This window comes from Schistocerca serialis, chromosome 6 (genome assembly GCF_023864345.2).
Source record: "Schistocerca serialis cubense isolate TAMUIC-IGC-003099 chromosome 6, iqSchSeri2.2, whole genome shotgun sequence".
In the NCBI taxonomy this organism is placed as follows: domain Eukaryota; kingdom Metazoa; phylum Arthropoda; class Insecta; order Orthoptera; family Acrididae; genus Schistocerca; species Schistocerca serialis.
The window spans coordinates 760,975,078-760,992,461 of record NC_064643.1 but is presented as its reverse complement, the minus strand read 5'-3'; the positions used below and the strand labels follow the sequence as shown (position 1 = coordinate 760,992,461).

Here is a 17,384-nt window from a genome sequence, read left to right as displayed (position 1 = left end):
AGCTTTATTCTGACCCACAACTTCTTCACTTTTGAAGGCCAGACATACCAACAATTAAAGGGAACAGCCATGGGTACCAGGATGGTCCCTTCGTACGCCAACCTATTGATGGGTCGCTTAGAGGAAGCCTTCTTGGTTACCCAGGCCTGCCAACCCATAGTTTGGTACAGATTTATTGATGACATCTTCATGATCTGGACTCACAGTGAAGAAGAACTCCAGAATTTCCTCTTCAACCTCAACTCCTTTGGTTCCATCAGATTCACCTGGTCCTACTCCAAATCCCATACTACTTTCCTTGACGTTGACCTCAACCTGTCCAGTGGCGAGCTTCACACATACGTCCACATCAAACCCACCAACAAGCAACAGTACCTCCATTATGACAGCTGCCACCCATTCCACATCAAACGGTCCCTTCCCTACAGCCTAGGTCTTCGTGGCAAATGAATCTGCTCCAGTCCGGAATCCCTAAACCATTACACCAACAACCTGAAAACAGCTTTCGCATCCCGCAACTACCCTCCCGACCTGGTACAGAATCAAATAACCAGAGCCACTTCCTCGTCCCCTAAAACCCAGAACCTCCCACAGAAGAACCACAAAAGTGCCCCACTTGTGACAGGATACTTTCCGGGACTGGATCAGACTCTGAATGTGGCTCTCCAGCAGGGATACGACTTCCTCAAATCCTGCCCTGAAATGAGATCCATCCTTCCACCAAGAGTGTCTTTCCGGCGTCCACCAAACCTTCGTAACCTCTTAGTTCATCCCTATGAAATCCCCAAACCACCTTCCTTACCCTCTGGCTCCTACCCTTGTAACCGCCCCCGGTGTAAAACCTGTCCCATGCACCCTCCCACCACCACCTACTCCAGTCCTGTAACCCGGAAGGTGTACATGATCAAAGGCAGAGCCACGTGTGAAAGCACCCACGTGATCTACTAACTGACCTGCCTACACTGTGACGCATTCTATGTGGGAATGACCAGCAACAAACTGTCCATTCGCATGAATGGACACAGGCAGACTGTTTGTTGGTAATGAGGATCACTCTGTGGCCAAACATGCCTTGGTGCACGGACAGCACATCTTGGCACAGTGTACACCGTCCAGGTTATCTGGATACTTCCCACTAACACCAACCTGTCAGAACTCCGGAGATGGGAACTTGCCCTTCAGTATATCCTCTCTTCTCGTTATCCGCCAGGTCTCAACCTCAGCTAATTTCAAGTTGCCGCCGCTCATACCTCACCTGTCTTTCAACCACATCTTTGCCTCTGTACTTCCGCCTCGACTGACATCTCTGCCCGAACTCTTTGCCTTTACAACTGTCTGCTTGTGTCTGTGTATGTGCGGATGGATATGTGTGTGTGCTAGTGTATACCTGTCCTTTTTTCCCCCTAAGGTAAGTCTTTCCGCTCCCGGGATTGGAATGACTCCTTACCCTCTCCCTTAAAACCCACATCATTTCGTCTTTCCCTCTCCTTCCCTCTTTCCTGACGAAGCAACCATTAGTTGCGAAAGCTAGAAATTTGTGTGTATGTATGTGTTTGTTTGTGTTTCTATCAACCTGCCAGCGCTTTTGTATGGTAAGTCACATCATCTTTGTTTTTAAATATATTTTTCCCGCGTGGAATGTTTCCCTCTGTTATATTCATATCATTAATTTGAACCCAACAATCACATTTGTTATTGTCACTGTTGCCTTTTCAAAATCTTTTCTGTCGTCTCATTTTCTCTTTCTGTTTTTGCCAGTGGGTTCACTTTGTATTCACCTTCTCCTTTTTACCGTAATCTACTATACAATTTTATCCCGCCTATATATACTCAATAATACGTAACCCACTTCCAAACCATAACCAAAAAAATATATATATAATATTTTTTTCCGCTTTCAACACTACCGCCGCTATAAAATCCACTGTTTCTAGTTCACAAACAGTTCCTTTCACCTATTAAACAACCATTTCGGCTAGTTCTAATAACTTTTGCTTTATTTCCATTTCCGTTTTTTTACACATCAATGATCATTTTTAGCCGCATCCCACAGGTTTTAACGTCATTATTTCTTTGTCAGACAATTGTTAGCCTCATTCTCATAATCTGCCACCACAAAACCACTCCTTTTAATACATTTACACGTGATTTTTTCGAAATTTTCCCGAATTTCTCCACCCTTTAACGTGTTTTGGCGGCAACACAACCACCTAACCTTTATGCACATCGTTGTCTACCAACCCAAGTTCACCACAGGATCAACACAGCCCAGCTTTAACCAACACTTTTTCGCCCACACCAGATCTCCAGTTGCTTTCTAGTTCACCTTTATCTCTCCCCATATATACACTCCTGGAAATTGAAATAAGAACACCGTGAATTCATTGTCCCAGGAAGGGGAAACTTTATTGACACATTCCTGGGGTCAGATACATCACACGATCACACTGACAGAACCACAGGCACATAGACACAGGCAACAGAGCATGCACAATGTCAGCACTAGTACAGTGTATATCCACCTTTAGCAGCAATGCAGGCTGCTATTCTCCCATGGAGACGATCGTAGAGATGCTGGATGTAGTCCTGTGGAACGGCTTGCCATGCCATTTCCACCTGGCGCCTCAGTTGGACCAGCGTTTGTGCTGGACGTGCAGACCGCGTGAGACGACGCTTCATCCAATGGGGGACAGATCCGGAGATCTTGCTGGCCAGGGTAGTTGACTTACACCTTCTAGAGCACGTTGGGTGGCACGGGATACATGCGGACGTGCATTGTCCTGTTGGAACAGCAAGTTCCCTTGCCGGTCTAGGAATGGTAGAACGATGGGTTCGATGACGCTTTGGATGTACCGTGCACTATTCAGTGTCCCCTCGTCGATCACCAGTGGTGTACGGCCAGTGTAGGAGATCGCTCCCCACACCATGATGCCGGGTGTTGGCCCTGTGTGCCTCGGTCGTATGCAGTCGTGATTGTGGCGCTCACCTGCACGGCACCAAACACGCATACGACCATCATTGGCACCAAGGCAGAAGCGACTGTCATCGCTGAAGACGACACGTCTCCATTCGTCCCTCCATTCACGCCTGTCGCGACACCACTGGAGGCGGGCTGCACGATGTTGGGGCGTGAGCGGAAGACGGCCTAACGGTGTGCGGGACCGTAGCCCAGCTTCATGGAGACGGTTGCGAATGGTCCTCGCCGATACCCCAGGAGCAACAGTGTCCCTAATTTGCTGGGAAGTGGCGGTGCGGTCCCCTACGGCACTGCGTAGGATCCTACGGTCTTGGCGTGCATCCGTGCGTCGCTGCGGTCCGGTCCCAGGTCGACGGGCACGTGCACCTTCCGCCGACCACTGGCGACAACATCGATGTACTGAGGAGGCCTCACGCCCCACGTGTTGAGCAATTCGGCGGTACGTCCAACCGGCCTCCCGCATGCCCACTATACGCCCTCGCTCAAAGTCCGTCAACTGCACATACGGTTCACGTCCACGCTGTCGCGGCATGCTACCAGTGTTAATGACTGCGATGGAGCTCCGTATGCCACGGCAAACTGGCTGACACTGACGGCGGCGATGCACAAATGCTGCGCAGCTAGCGCCATTCGACGGCCAACACCGCGGTTCCTGGTGTGTCCGCTGTGCCGTGCGTGTGATCATTGCTTGTACAGCCCTCTCGCAGTGTCCAGAGCAAGTATGGTGGGTCTGACACACCGGTGTCAATGTGTTCTTTTTTCCATTTCCAGGAGTGTATATATATATATATATTTCATTTTCATTTCAGCCTCATGTTACACTTTCCACTTTCTAATACCATGTCACCCTCACAACACCCCCACAACGACCCCATTAAGTTTTATTTACATTCCCTCCGCAAACATGCCTTCGCCCTAGCCAGATTATGCTCCCATATTTTATTTTCTCAGTCTTGTCTGACATTTGGCATTACCCCCAAAGGCCTCACACTTAAAGTTCCCATCTCTGGTTGCAACCCTTCTTTCCATCAGTCGCTATACCAGTTCCAAACTGAACATTCCATTGCCCTCACCCACCTAATCCTTCACCTACACATCAACTCAGCCAATGAACACACCCGTCAACTCCTATCCTTAATAAAAGTCCTCAATCTTTCCTCTCCCGCGTCCACACCCGCTGTTCAAAGCATCCTCCTACAGGCCAACCGCAAATTAGAACAGCATGCCACCCTCAACCTCAAAAAGTTATCCAATCTCCTGGTTTCCCACCTCCGGAAAGGCAACTCACTCACCCTTCACAACCTTTCCAGCAAACCTCAACAACCTCTCATTGCACACAAACCCAATATCTCCCATCTACTCAATCTCCCACTTCCAGCTCCACTCCCTCCAAAACCTCAAAACCAATCAACGCAATCTGGAACCACAACACCCCAATTCAGTAGTTAACCTTTGCTCCAAACCTCTCTCCCAATTCGAAACCTTTGTCCTATCCAAAGGTCTCACCTACAGCCTCACTCCCAGATTCAACCAAACAGCCCTCGTCAAATATTTACTGTCCTACACTCGGACTCTCTGCTGGAAATATCACTTTGCCACGAAGAAAAATGATCCTAATCCTGCTCCTAATGATCCAGCTCCCCAAGACACTATCCAAATTGAACCCTGCCTGGAACAGTTCCGTCCTCCGTCACAGCGGGACCCACCCCCTCTTCCTCAAAATCACCCTCTCCAAACCTTCCAGGAATTTCTGACTTCCAGCCTTGCTTCTCAATCCTTCTTAAAAAACCTTAATCCTACTCCCAACATCACCACTGCTGAAGCCCAGGCTAATCGTGATCTGAAGGCTGACCGATCCATCGTCATTCTTCCAGCGGACGAGGGTTCCACGACCGTGGTACTTGATCGTCGGGAGTATGTGGCTGAGGGACTGCATCAGCTTTCAGACAACACCACATACAAAGTTTGCCAAGGTAATCCCATTCCTGATGTCCAAGCGGAGCTTCAAGGAATCCACAGAATCTTAGGCCCCCTACAAAACCTTTCACCTGACTCCATCAACCTCCTGACCCCACCGACACCCCGCACCCCTACGTTCTACCTACTTCCTATAATTCACAAACCCAATCATCCCGGCCGCCCCATTGTAGCTGGTTACCAAGCCCCCACAGAACGTATCTCCGCCTACATTGATCAACACCTTCAACCTATTACATGCAGTCTCCCATCCTTCATCAAAGACACCAACCACTTTCTCGAACACCTGGAATCCTTACCCAATCTATTACCCCCGGAAACCATCCTTGTAACCATTGATGCCACTTCCTTATACACAAATATTCCGCACGTCCAGGGCCTCGCTGCGATGGAGCACTTCCTTTCACGCCGATCACCTGCCACCCTACCTAAAACCTCTTTCCTCATTACCTTAGCCAGCTTCATCCTGACCGACAACTTCTTCACTTTTGAAGGCCAGACATACCAACAATTAAAGGGAACAGCCATGGGTACCAGGATGGCCCCCTCGTACGCCAACCTATTCATGGGTCGCTTAGAGGAAGCCTTCTTGGTTACCCAGGCCTGCCAACCCAAAGTTTGGTACAGATTTATTGATGACATCTTCATGATCTGGACTCACAGTGAAGAAGAACTCCAGAATTTCCTCTCCAACCTCAACTCTTTGGTTCCATCAGATTCACCTGGTCCTACTCCAAAGTCCACGCCACTTTCCTTGACGTTGACCTCCATCTGTCCAATGGCCAGCTTCACACGTCCGTCCACATCAAACCCACCAACAAGCAACAGTACCTCCATTATGACAGCTGCCACCCATTCCACATCAAACGGTCCCTTCCCTACAGCCTAGGTCTTCGTGGCAAACGAATCTGTTCCAGTCCGGAATCCCTAAACCATTACACCAACAACCTGAAAACAGCTTTCACATCCCGCAACTACCCTCCCGACCTGGTACAGAATCAAATAACCAGAGCCACTTCCTCGTCCCCTAAAACCCAGAACCTCCCACAGAAGAACCATAAAAGTGCCCTACTTGTGACAGGATACTTTCCGGGACTGGATCAGACTCTGAATGTGGCTCTCCAGCAGGGATACGACTTCCTCAAATCCTGCCCTGAAATGAGATCCATCCTTCATGAAATCCTCCACACTCCACCAAGAGTGTCTTTCCGCCGTCCACCTAACCTTCATAACCTCTTAGTTCATCCCTATGAAATCCCCAAACCACCTTCCTTACTTTCTGGCTCCTACCCTTGTAACCGCCCCCGGTGTAAAACCTGTCCCATGTACCCTCCCACCACCACCTACTCCAGTCCTGTAACCCGGAAGGTGTACACGATCAAAGGCAGAGCCACGTGTGAAAGCACCCACGTGATTTACCAACTGACCTGCCCACACTGTGTAGCTTTCCATGTGGGAATGACCAGCAACAAACTGTCCATTCGCATGAATGGACACAGGCAGACAGTGTTTGTTGGTAATGACGATCACTCTGTGGCTAAACATGCCTTGGTGCACGGCCAGCACATCTTGGCACAGTGTTACACCGTCCGGGTTATCTGGATACTTCCCACTAACACTAACCTGTCAGAACTCCAGAGATGGGAACTTGCCCTTCAGTATATCCTCTCTTCTCGTTATCCACCAGGCCTCAGCCTCCGCTAATTTCAAGTTGCCGCCGCTCATACCTCACCTGTCTTTCAACAACATCTTTGCCTCTTTGCTTCCGCCTCGACTGACATCTCTGCCCAAACTCTTCGCCTTTACAAATGTCTGCTTGTGTCTGTGTATGTGCGGATGGATATGTGTGTGTGTGCGAGTGTATACCTGTCCTTTTTTCCCCCTAAGGTAAGTCTTTCCGCTCCCGGGATTGGAATGACTCCGTACCGTCTCCCTTAAAACCCACATCCTTTCGTCTTTCCCTCTCCTTCCCTCTTTCCTGACGAAGCAACCATTGGTTGCGAAAGCTAGAATTTTGTGTGTATGTATGTGTTTCTATCAACCTGCCAGCGCTTTCATATGGTAAGTCACATCATCTTTGTTTTTAAATATATTTTTCCCGCGTGGAATGTTTCCCTCTATTATATATATGTAAACAGTATTCTGAGATGGTGTACATCAGCTGTGCAGTATTTCTTTTTTCCCTTCTTGGTGCATTGGAAGACGTATAATGACCTTCATATAGATGCTGCATTAAATGACATGAAATACTTTTTGCTGTTACTGCCTCTACAGTTAAGACACGAAAGTTTCCAGCTTTGTTAGACTGGGTGGGGACATTCAATTTCTTATCTCAGAGGCATGTTCACAAATTTTTTTTCTTGTCATAAAGTAAAGCTATCATAAATCTAAAGGTCAGCTTGGACATTACTGTGGTCTACTATGCGTAAATCATTTGGATCTGGTACCTCTTCATTTAAACATGAAGATTGAACCATACAGGAACTGTGTATTTTTCATACAAATAGAGTCCTGGCAAAGGTAATAGATATGTAAAGAGCCCAAAAATAATTCTTGGTCTGTACAGTATTAAAAGAGGAAGAAATAATGGAAATGGCAATTTGCTTTTTCCTTGAGGAGATCATACAAAGGGTACTAGGAAGGTTTTGCAATGCAGTGCAACAATATATCACAAGATGCTGATTGTTGATGTGTTCTGAGAATACTTCATATCTGCATTGTAGCCACTGTTCCAAGTCTGTGGGTGTAGTCATTCACTAGCAGGGTTAGTTATGAAACTTTTCTTGTCACCATAGATGCTACATCCCTTTACACAAACATCCCACATACCCATGGTCTCTCTGCCCTTGAACACTACCTCTCCCAATGCCCACCCGAAGATCTTCCAAAAACCTCGTTCCTTATCACACTTACCAACTTCATCCTCACCTATAATTACTTCACTTTTGAAGGCCAGAGCTACAAACAAATCATGGGAACGGCCATGGGAACCAGGATGGCTCTGTCCTATACCAACCTCTTCATGGGCCGCATGGAGGAGGCTTTCCTGAAGACCCAACAGCTGCTTCCTCTGGCCTGGTATAGGTTTATAGATGACATCTTTGTGGTCTGGACTCATGGTGAAGGAACACTCCTTAATTTCCTCAATAACCTCAACTCATTTTCGAATCTGAATTTCACCTTGTCCTTCTCCAAAACCCAAGTCACCTTCCTGGATGTTGACCTTCATCTTGTCGAAGCTCACATCCACACCTCTGTCCACATCAAACCCACAAACAAACAACAGTACCTTCACTTTGACAGCTGCCATCCATTCCACATCAAACGCTCCCTTCCCTACAGCCTATGTATTCATGGCAAACGTATCTGCTCCAGTGATGAATCCCTCAACAATTACACTAATAACCTGACCAGTGCTTCCCTCTCCCACAACTATCCTGCAGACCTTGTCCACAAACAGATCTCCCGAGCAATAGATTCCTCCCCGTCCAACAACAATCTTCCTATCCCCAGACCACACAGAAGCATCCCCCATGGCATCCAGTATTATCCTGGCCTCAAATACATCAACAAATTACTCCACCAGGGATATGACTTTCTCAAGTCAAGCCCTGAAATGAGATCATCCCTTGACAATATTCTCCCCACACCACCCAGAGTTGCCTTTCGTCGCCCCCCTACCCTCCGTACATCCTTGTCAAACCCTACAATATTCCCAGACCACCTTCTCTACCCAGCGGTTCCTACCCCTGTAACCGACCCCGCTGCAAAACCTGCCCCATGCATCCCCCCACAACCACCTACTACAGCCACGCTGCTGGTAAAACATACACAATTCAAGACAGGGCCACATGTGAAACAATACATGTCATTTATCAGCTGACATGCCTGCACTGCACAGTGTTTTACATCGGTATGACGACAACTAAACTGGCTGAGCGCATTAACGGGCACAGACGAACTGTCCGCTTAGGAGATGTCCAGTACCCAGTAGCAGAAAATGCCCTCCAGCATAATTCTAGAGACCTAGGAACCTGATACACCGTACGTGCCATTTGGCTTCTCCCACCCAACACCAGTCCCTCGGAACTGCGGGGGTGGGAACTTGCACTCCAACACATCCTTTCATCCCGCCATCCCCCTGGACTGAACCTATGTTAACCAACCTCACTCCCATTTACTCTTCAGGCTTCTCCTTTTTCCCTCTCCTCTTTAGCCATTAACTCATCTTTTCTTCCTACATAGTTGTGTTTATCTTTATACTATATACCTCTTTACTTCTGTATGCATCCTCTTTGGTTTGAAGCTGGCACAGTACTTACAGTAGAATGTCTTTGGCTTCCCTCTGACGACCATGCCTCCATCCTTACTACCCTCCCTGTTTACCTTTCCCTGTTACTTCATAACCTGGGTTACGAGTAACTGAATCCACTTTCCCTTCTTCCCTTTTTTCCCCTCTCTCCTCCCTGATGAAGGAACAAAGTTTCGAAAGCTAGGAATGTAAATTTTCTGTTCTGTTTTGTGTATCTATCGTCTGTACTGAGCTGAGGTAAGTACTGGCCAGCCCATCTATCTCTTTGTTGGAAAGTATTCAGAAAATGATATCAGCATTCCAAACGTACCAATTTTTTGTGGCCAGCGCACTTCCTCGTAACTGAAATGCACAGGTTCGACTTTGAGGTATAATGCATGCAGTAACTACCACGTTTTTTTAATTATTTTATCTTTCATATTTCGACATTTTGCATGTATATTTGCATGCATATTTTAAGGTTTTCATGATGCATACAGTCTGGTCTCTAGTCATAACTGAGTGGTACACTGAGCAGTGCCCACCCAAAGTCATCCAATCTTTGAACCTCTGAGCGAAGTCAAGAATGGACCCTTGGTTCCTCCATCACGACAACGCTGCAGCTCACTGCATCAAAGCATGCACTGAGTATTTGTGGAATACAGGACTGAAACTTCTTGAGTACCCTCCTTACAGTCCAGACTTTGTTCCTTGTGACTTTTCACTGTTCCTGCGTGTGAAGATGAAGCTGAAAGGAGTGCAACTTTCGAGTGATGAGGACCTCCTGAGGGCTTGGGTCAACGAGTGTGCCATATTTCGTACAGAAACTTGGGAGAACTGGTTTAGGGATTGGTTTAGAGAATGGAAAGGTGTATTCATGTGTGGTGGTAAAATATGCAAAGCTTTTCACGTTTATGTATGGTACTAAATTTGGAGTTGTGAATATGCAGAAACAGATGTGATCAAGAGTTACATAAGTAAATTGTGAAGGTTTTGTTGAGTCTAACAATAAAATATTGTGATTGGAAATCATACGAATACCCAAAAGTTTTATTCTTATATTAATTATGTCTTTTAATTACTCATTTTTCCTCAGGTTTGTTTGGAAGTTTCATGCTTCTCATGTGTCATTTAAATTTGGTTCAAGGAATCATTTCTTTTTTTCTGTTACTTACTGTCTCTTTCACCACTGGTGTGTGTGTGTGTGTGTGTGTGTGTGTGTGTGTGTGTGTGTGTGTGTAAAGTGCCAAGTTACACTGCAGTTTGAAATATGTGATTAAATTGTGGGTTACACTTAATTGGCTGAGTAAGTCAGTTGAATTGTCATGGGAAAGCAATGGCATACCACCTCCCATAGGACCATGCCTAGTAAGGATTGCAGTTTCCAACCAGCTTTCAGGTTGAGGCAGTGACAGATACAGAAACACCTCAAGGAGGGGGCACTAAAGATATCTTGAGCTACCTTTACTTTTACCTTAATAAGAAAAAAACTAGCTTCGTATTCGGCAAAAATAGTCCACATTTATAACACTATGTATTGAAGATTCTCTGTACAAGGAAACAGTAGAATATTCAAAGCTTTTCTCGAACAAATGCCAGACAGAACAATGTATCGAGATTACTAGAATGGCCATGACTTTCCTCGTAGGAATGTGTTAGCTATCTATGTGCCAGACAGAAACATATACCAGACAGAAACACATACCAGACAGAAACACATAAAATACGATGACGTGGATGTGCTTGCTACATAGGAAAGTACAACTACTCAATAACTCGATTTAGTTGAGTTGACTGACGAAAGAAATGAACGAATAACATGCGGGCCGACTGGCAGGGGCGGCGCAAGTGGCAATGTGGGCGGCCCTGCAAGGGTGGGCATGCGCACCCCATATGTATCTGCCACTCGGACAACTTATCTTTTACCATCAATATCAGGAAAAGATGACTTGTCGAGTTGCAGATAAGCACAACTAAATCAACCCTTCTTCAGAAAAAGGAGCGCGCGCACACACACACACACACACACACACACACACACACACACACACACACAGATATTTTCACAAGCAATCATACCTCATGCACAAATGACTGCCATCTCTGGCAACTTGGATAGGAATGCATCTGTCACGTGAATGAAAGCACCAATCTGGAGGGGGCAAGGAAGGGGAACGGATATCAGGGTACAGGTAAAGGGGGGGGCGTGAAAAGACTGCCATCAGGTGCACTATCGGGAGGCTTGGGGTAAGTAGGTTGGAATGGGGGGGGGGGGGGGGGGGGAGTGGAATAGGAGATGAGCAGGGAAGTGGAAAGATGGGTTGGTGTGTTGACAGAGGGCAGCAAACATTGAGAGACCTTCCGGTACCACAGCCTCTTGACACTGCTCCTGGTAGCAGTCTTGTAATGCCTCCATCTAGTGCCTGCACTCTCTGCAAGTCAGCACTCTTCTCTCCCTCTCCCCACAGTCTGGTGCCCCTCCCCCTTCCCCTTCCCCTTCCCTGACCCCTCTAGTTTGCTGCTTGCATTCACATGACACTTGCATTCTGGTCTGAACTGCTGGAGATGGCATTCATATGTGCGTGAAGTGTGCTTGCCTGTGAGAATGAACGTGTGTGCACCCACACTCGAATGCGCATGTGTGTGTGTGTGTGTGTGTGTGTGTGTGTGTGTGTGTGTGTGTTTCCTTTTCTGAAGAACGCTTTGGCCAACATCTAAATGTGCGACAATCTTATCGTTGTGCCTGTCTGCAACTCGGCATGTCATTTTTACAGTGAGTAGCAATCTATCCTTCTGCTTATATTGTTGATACTCCACTTCGAGTTTCCACTGTTTGACTTTAATATCTTTGAGACAGCTGTTCACCGAGTAAGGATGCAGTATCAGGATTTTCTAAGCTCAAATTAAAGAAAGTGCTGTTCTTAAGCGTTAACAGACTGATCGTGATTATGCATGTACGTATCTACTTGTAGAGTAATTAAGCTGTAGCATTAGTAAGAGTCTCGTGCCCTATATTTTGATAATACTATATGGCTTATTTATTTGTTTTCAAGAGGGTGTGAAAAACTATTGAAGAATATCAAGAATTTAATACAGTCTGCACCAAGTACACAAAAACTCAAGCAGAAGTTGAACAGTTTTCACGAGAAGTTAAATGACTTAAATGCCATCCTTCAAAATATGACACATACTTTGAATAAGGTACTGGTATAATGCAGCATATGAATTGAACCTACTTTTAACTAATTCGTGACATTTTAATTCACATGTTTTTGTTGTTTTCAGGAATTTAATTTTTACTAATAACAGAATTGTTACTATCTCATCAGATTTACACAGAAGATAACATGTAAGCTTTCTTTAAATTGATCCCAGTGATTTATGCTTTTTTATTTATAATGCTGTGTAAGCAATGTAGATTAATACAACAGTCTTTAAATGTTGCTAGTACATCATTCTACACATATTTCCTTCTGACATACATATTTTATGCTAATGTCAGTATATATTACATTTCTGGACGTCTGTGCATTTTAATATGTTTTTAAAATGGCTGTATGTAGTTAGTACAGTTACTGACTTCAGTCTAAAGTGTTATAAATGAAATTGTAGAGCAGTCTCATGTAACATTCCTTTATTGACATGTGTTACTCAACCAGCGCGAGCGTCTTCAGATATTAAGTGAGAACAGACTTTGCCTGCAGGAGAAATAACAATTGTTGAAATTAAATTTTTCATTACAGCCACAAGTAACACTCAGTTTGTTTTATTGACTGGTTTTGCTCAGTTTAACAGGAGCATCACCAGAAACCCTGTACTTTAAAGTACAGTAATTGGCTAATTACATTGCCATTGTCAGAGATTGTCCTTGACATTGCAAAGTAATCAGACAACTACTGTACTTCAAACTGTATATTCCAGAATATTTGATGGTGCTCTTCTTAAACTGAGCAAAACCCGCCAATAAAACATACTGAGTGCAACTTGTGGCTGTCCTGAAAAAGCTTAATTCAGAAATTAATAGTGACTTGTAGCTGCTCTGCAATTTTAATTTCTAACTATCACTATTCCCCCTTTATGTGACACGTGTGCTTGCTAAAGTTATAACTGTGTATTAATACAGGGTGAACCAGAAAAGACTTCAATGACTTTGGGACCATAAAGAAATTTATTGAGATAACTTACAGATTATATGTCTTTTGAAGCAAACACCCTCAAGTTTTGCATAAGAATTTCAAGTGTCATTTTGGTTTGGTGTGACCACCATTTGTGATGCTGCAAACATCCCATCAATAATCAATTTTTCCCCACACTCATTCCAGTAAATTGGGCATAACTTGTGCAGTCGCAGCGTAGATTCAATTTTTCAGGTTGGAAAATTGTTTGATAGGGGAAGAACATGCACATGTTCCTTCCTTATACAAAGTCTTTAACGAAATCCTGGAGGAAGTAGCCCAGTGGTGTCAAGTTCGGGGAGTGAGATGGCCTTGCAATTGATGCTTCACTGTCAGACCATTGATCTGGGAAGCGATTATCAAGGAAACCCAAACTCTCATGGGGAAATGAGGGGGTGCACCATCGGTTGTGAACCATCCCGTCTTGGTCATCATCGATCAGTGGAGTTAAAAAGTTTTCAAGCATACCCAGATATACTGCACCAGTGAAAGTGAAAGTAGCCATTTTATCTGTGCACTACGCTGGTGCTCCCAGTAGTCACGTCTACTGATTCTGTAGGTTATCTCAATAAATTTCTATATCATTCCAAAGCGGTAAAGTTCATTTTGACTCCCTCTGTGTTTCTGTTTGTGATTTGTTTCTATTATTTAAATTTATTTAATTCTGTCATTCATTTAAACAAATAAATAGCTCACACACACAGAGTGAGCAGCTGCCTTAACCACTTTTGCAGTCCATGCACAGTCCATGGCCAGACCCAACTTTCCAAATGTTGTCATCCCTGCAGAAAAGCCTGTGCTTGTACATGCACACATGACAGAATGAACATTGCAACATTCTTCTTAACAACACATGCAGTGCAATATCGAAATGAAATAAGTTTTGAGAAGTTGAATGATGAGGCACATTTGGGTGGAACAATTCACGATTAGGAAATATACAAGGCATTATTTAATACTCCAAATGAGGATAGAAGGAGGCAACCCCACATATAGAGAGCGAGAGCAAGAAAACATGAAGAGCCTTTAAAAAATCGCAATGAAAATTTTGAGAGATGAATGACAGAAATCATAGTTTTGTTAACAGGATAAATTACATTTGCTGAGTTCAAAAAATTAGTTTTGGCTTAATCTCAGGCCTTTAACCTTTTATGGAATGTAAACTAGGGTTTGAACTTCTGCATTTAGTATTATTTCACTCAGTTTATCAACATTGTGTGTAATGCCTGAAAACAAGAACAGCTGCTGCAAGATTATTGTTATATGTTGCAGGTTGAAAACATTAATCACCAAAATAACAGGAAACTAAAGGAAACTGATAATGATCTGCAGGAAATACTCAAAAGGGGATCTGATATTAATATTTTATCAGATACAAATAAATTTCTCATAAGTAATGCAAGTTTATTCTTGGATGAGGCTTCCAGAAGAGCATCGGTGCGTATATATAATATAACTAATCATTTAAACCTTTTTTTTAGGTGTCTCGTGAGAGATGTTATCACATAGATCAATCATTTTTTAACTAAGGTTTCATTGCCTACATCATGTTCTTTATTCTTCTTCATTTTCTCGTTATTGACATCATCATTATTATTATTATTATTATTATTATTATTAGCAATGTATATAAAAGGGTGACAAACAGTACAGTCACACTTCATGTAAAGAAAAGAAGCACTATGAACTACTACCACAAAAAATAAAAACCCAGATTATAATAACCTTAAAATTAACAATGAATCCATACATTGTGTGAAAACCACAGAATTTGTTGGAATGCATGTTGACTGCCAAAGAGGGAAGAGGATGTAGAAAATACTTAGTAAGAGAATCTCTACATCATGTTACACTCTCTGAATTCTTACATCAGTCAATGTGATATTACATTTATCAGATCAGTATATTTTGCTTATAATTATACTGTCATTAGTTACGGAATAGATTTTTGGGGAATGAATAGGAAAAATATCTAACAAGCTGTATTCAGACTGCAGAAAAGAGCAGTTCATATAATAACCAAGAGTGGCAGCAAGTCCCACTGCCTTGAACTTTTTGAAATGCTGTATGTCTTAGCTGTCCCTTTGGAATATGTTTTTTTCAGAATGTTATGTATGTAAAAAATATATACTACTATATGAAAAATTGTTTAATACTTGACTATGAAACAAGAAATAGCTACAATTTGCATCTGGAAAGAAAAAATAAAGCTAAAATTCAGCAGAGTTTATTATACAATGCCATCAAATTATTATTATTATTATTATTATTATTATCATCATCGCCACTTTTTTTGTCTCTTTCTTTTCTCTTCCCAAAAAACCTCTCATATATTCACTGTGTTTCTTCTTCCTCTCTTCTGTCTACTTCTTTCCTGGTTTCTTCTCTTATGGTGTTTCCTCGAATTTCTGTTTCTGATTTTTACTATGTATTTTTCTTTGTTTGTTATTTCTTTTGTGGAGATATTTAGTTTCTTGAGGTCTTCCATGGTTTCCTTTTCCCAGTTAAGTTTTCATCGTATTACTCATCACTATGTTAAAAATCTTCTTGATCAGCCTATTTTCGTTCATCCTATAATTGTGCCCAAAGAATTTAGCCCTTCTTTCTCTGATGTCGTTTGTAATTGTCTCTGTCTGTTTGTACAGCTCTTTTGTTGGTGATTTTATCCAGATCCCCTGTCTCTGAACTGGCCCATAGATCTTTCTCAGAATTTTCCTCTTGATTTTCCAGTTCCTTGAATTTCGTTCCTCCCCAGATTACTGTTGTTTCTGAGGCATACAAGGCTTCGGGTAAGACTACTGGTTTGTAATGTCTTAATTTGGCATTAACAGAAATACTTCTTTTGTTGTAATGGTTCCATGTAAGTCTGTAAGCTTTTTGTATTTTTGCAACTCTTTCTTCATTGGCTGTTGAAATTAGTCCTATTTTCTGTATAATCTCTACCAGGTATTTGAAACTTTCCACGTGTGCTATCTTTCCATACTTTGTTATCAACGGGTTTCTGTCTGTGGATTTTGTGTCCATGTACTGGGTTTTTTCATATGAAATTTGTAGTTCTGGCTGCGATTTCATGTGGTCTCTCTAGGGCTTCTTTACTGTTATTTGTTACAATGGCTATATCATCGGCAAAGGCCAGACATTTTATATTGATGGTTCTATTTTTGTCTCTCCACATCATGCCATCAAATTATACAATGAATTACCACAACATATAAAAGGTATAGATACAATCTGCTCTTTTGAAACATAACTAAAAGATTATTAAAAAAAAAAAAAATGTGGTAATGATGTACCTGAATTAAGAGAAGTTACTGTATTTAAGAATTTCTGTATTATAGTGTGAGGGAACAAAATGGTAAGTGGCAAAACAGTAGTTTGGAGATACAGTGGAGTAAAGGTTGCAATTGATTCACAAATATGGATAATTTTATTCTAACATCCATTTTGTTCTAGATGGCTTTTAACATCTATATTATTGTACACAGGCACAAAACAGCAACAAACAGGATATAACACATGAAATATACAAGAATAAACGCATTACTGTAGTGGAGGTACCATTATGTTATCTAAATCTCAAATCTCATACTCTAATAACAAAAGACAGTGATAGATAATCATATGAAAACATTTATGGAGAATTGCCAAAAGACTTAAGTTCATTGCTTGAAGGTACTTAATCATTCATCACTCTCGTGTCTGTTGTCCAAATGTGTTGGTTTTAGTGACAAGAAAAATTCATGGTGAACAAGAGGAATGTAGTTAAAGAGGGACAGATTGTCAACAACTTTCTTTTTGTCAGTGACTCTTTGCCCTTCTTTTTTTAATCAAAGAATAAGAACTAAAGATTGCCTCCCATATTTCATAGAACTTAAGTTGCACCAGATGTCAGGACCAAATGTCTCGCTGATGAATAAAGATGATAGGTATTCAGAAGTAACCTTCCAACCACATACATTCTGTA

At 43.0% G+C, this 17,384-nt stretch overlaps 1 protein-coding gene across 1 annotated transcript in view; it reads left to right on the top strand.

The window, feature by feature from the left end:
- The window catches only part of LOC126485073 (laminin subunit alpha-1), a 715,911-nt gene that overhangs the window by 575,396 nt on the left and 123,131 nt on the right, over positions 1-17,384 (top strand). Inside the window, exons 28-29 of the mRNA XM_050108676.1 lie at positions 12,299-12,446; positions 14,693-14,857. Coding sequence (XP_049964633.1) covers positions 12,299-12,446; positions 14,693-14,857 — 313 coding nt within the window. The remainder of the gene's footprint in view (positions 1-12,298; positions 12,447-14,692; positions 14,858-17,384) is intronic.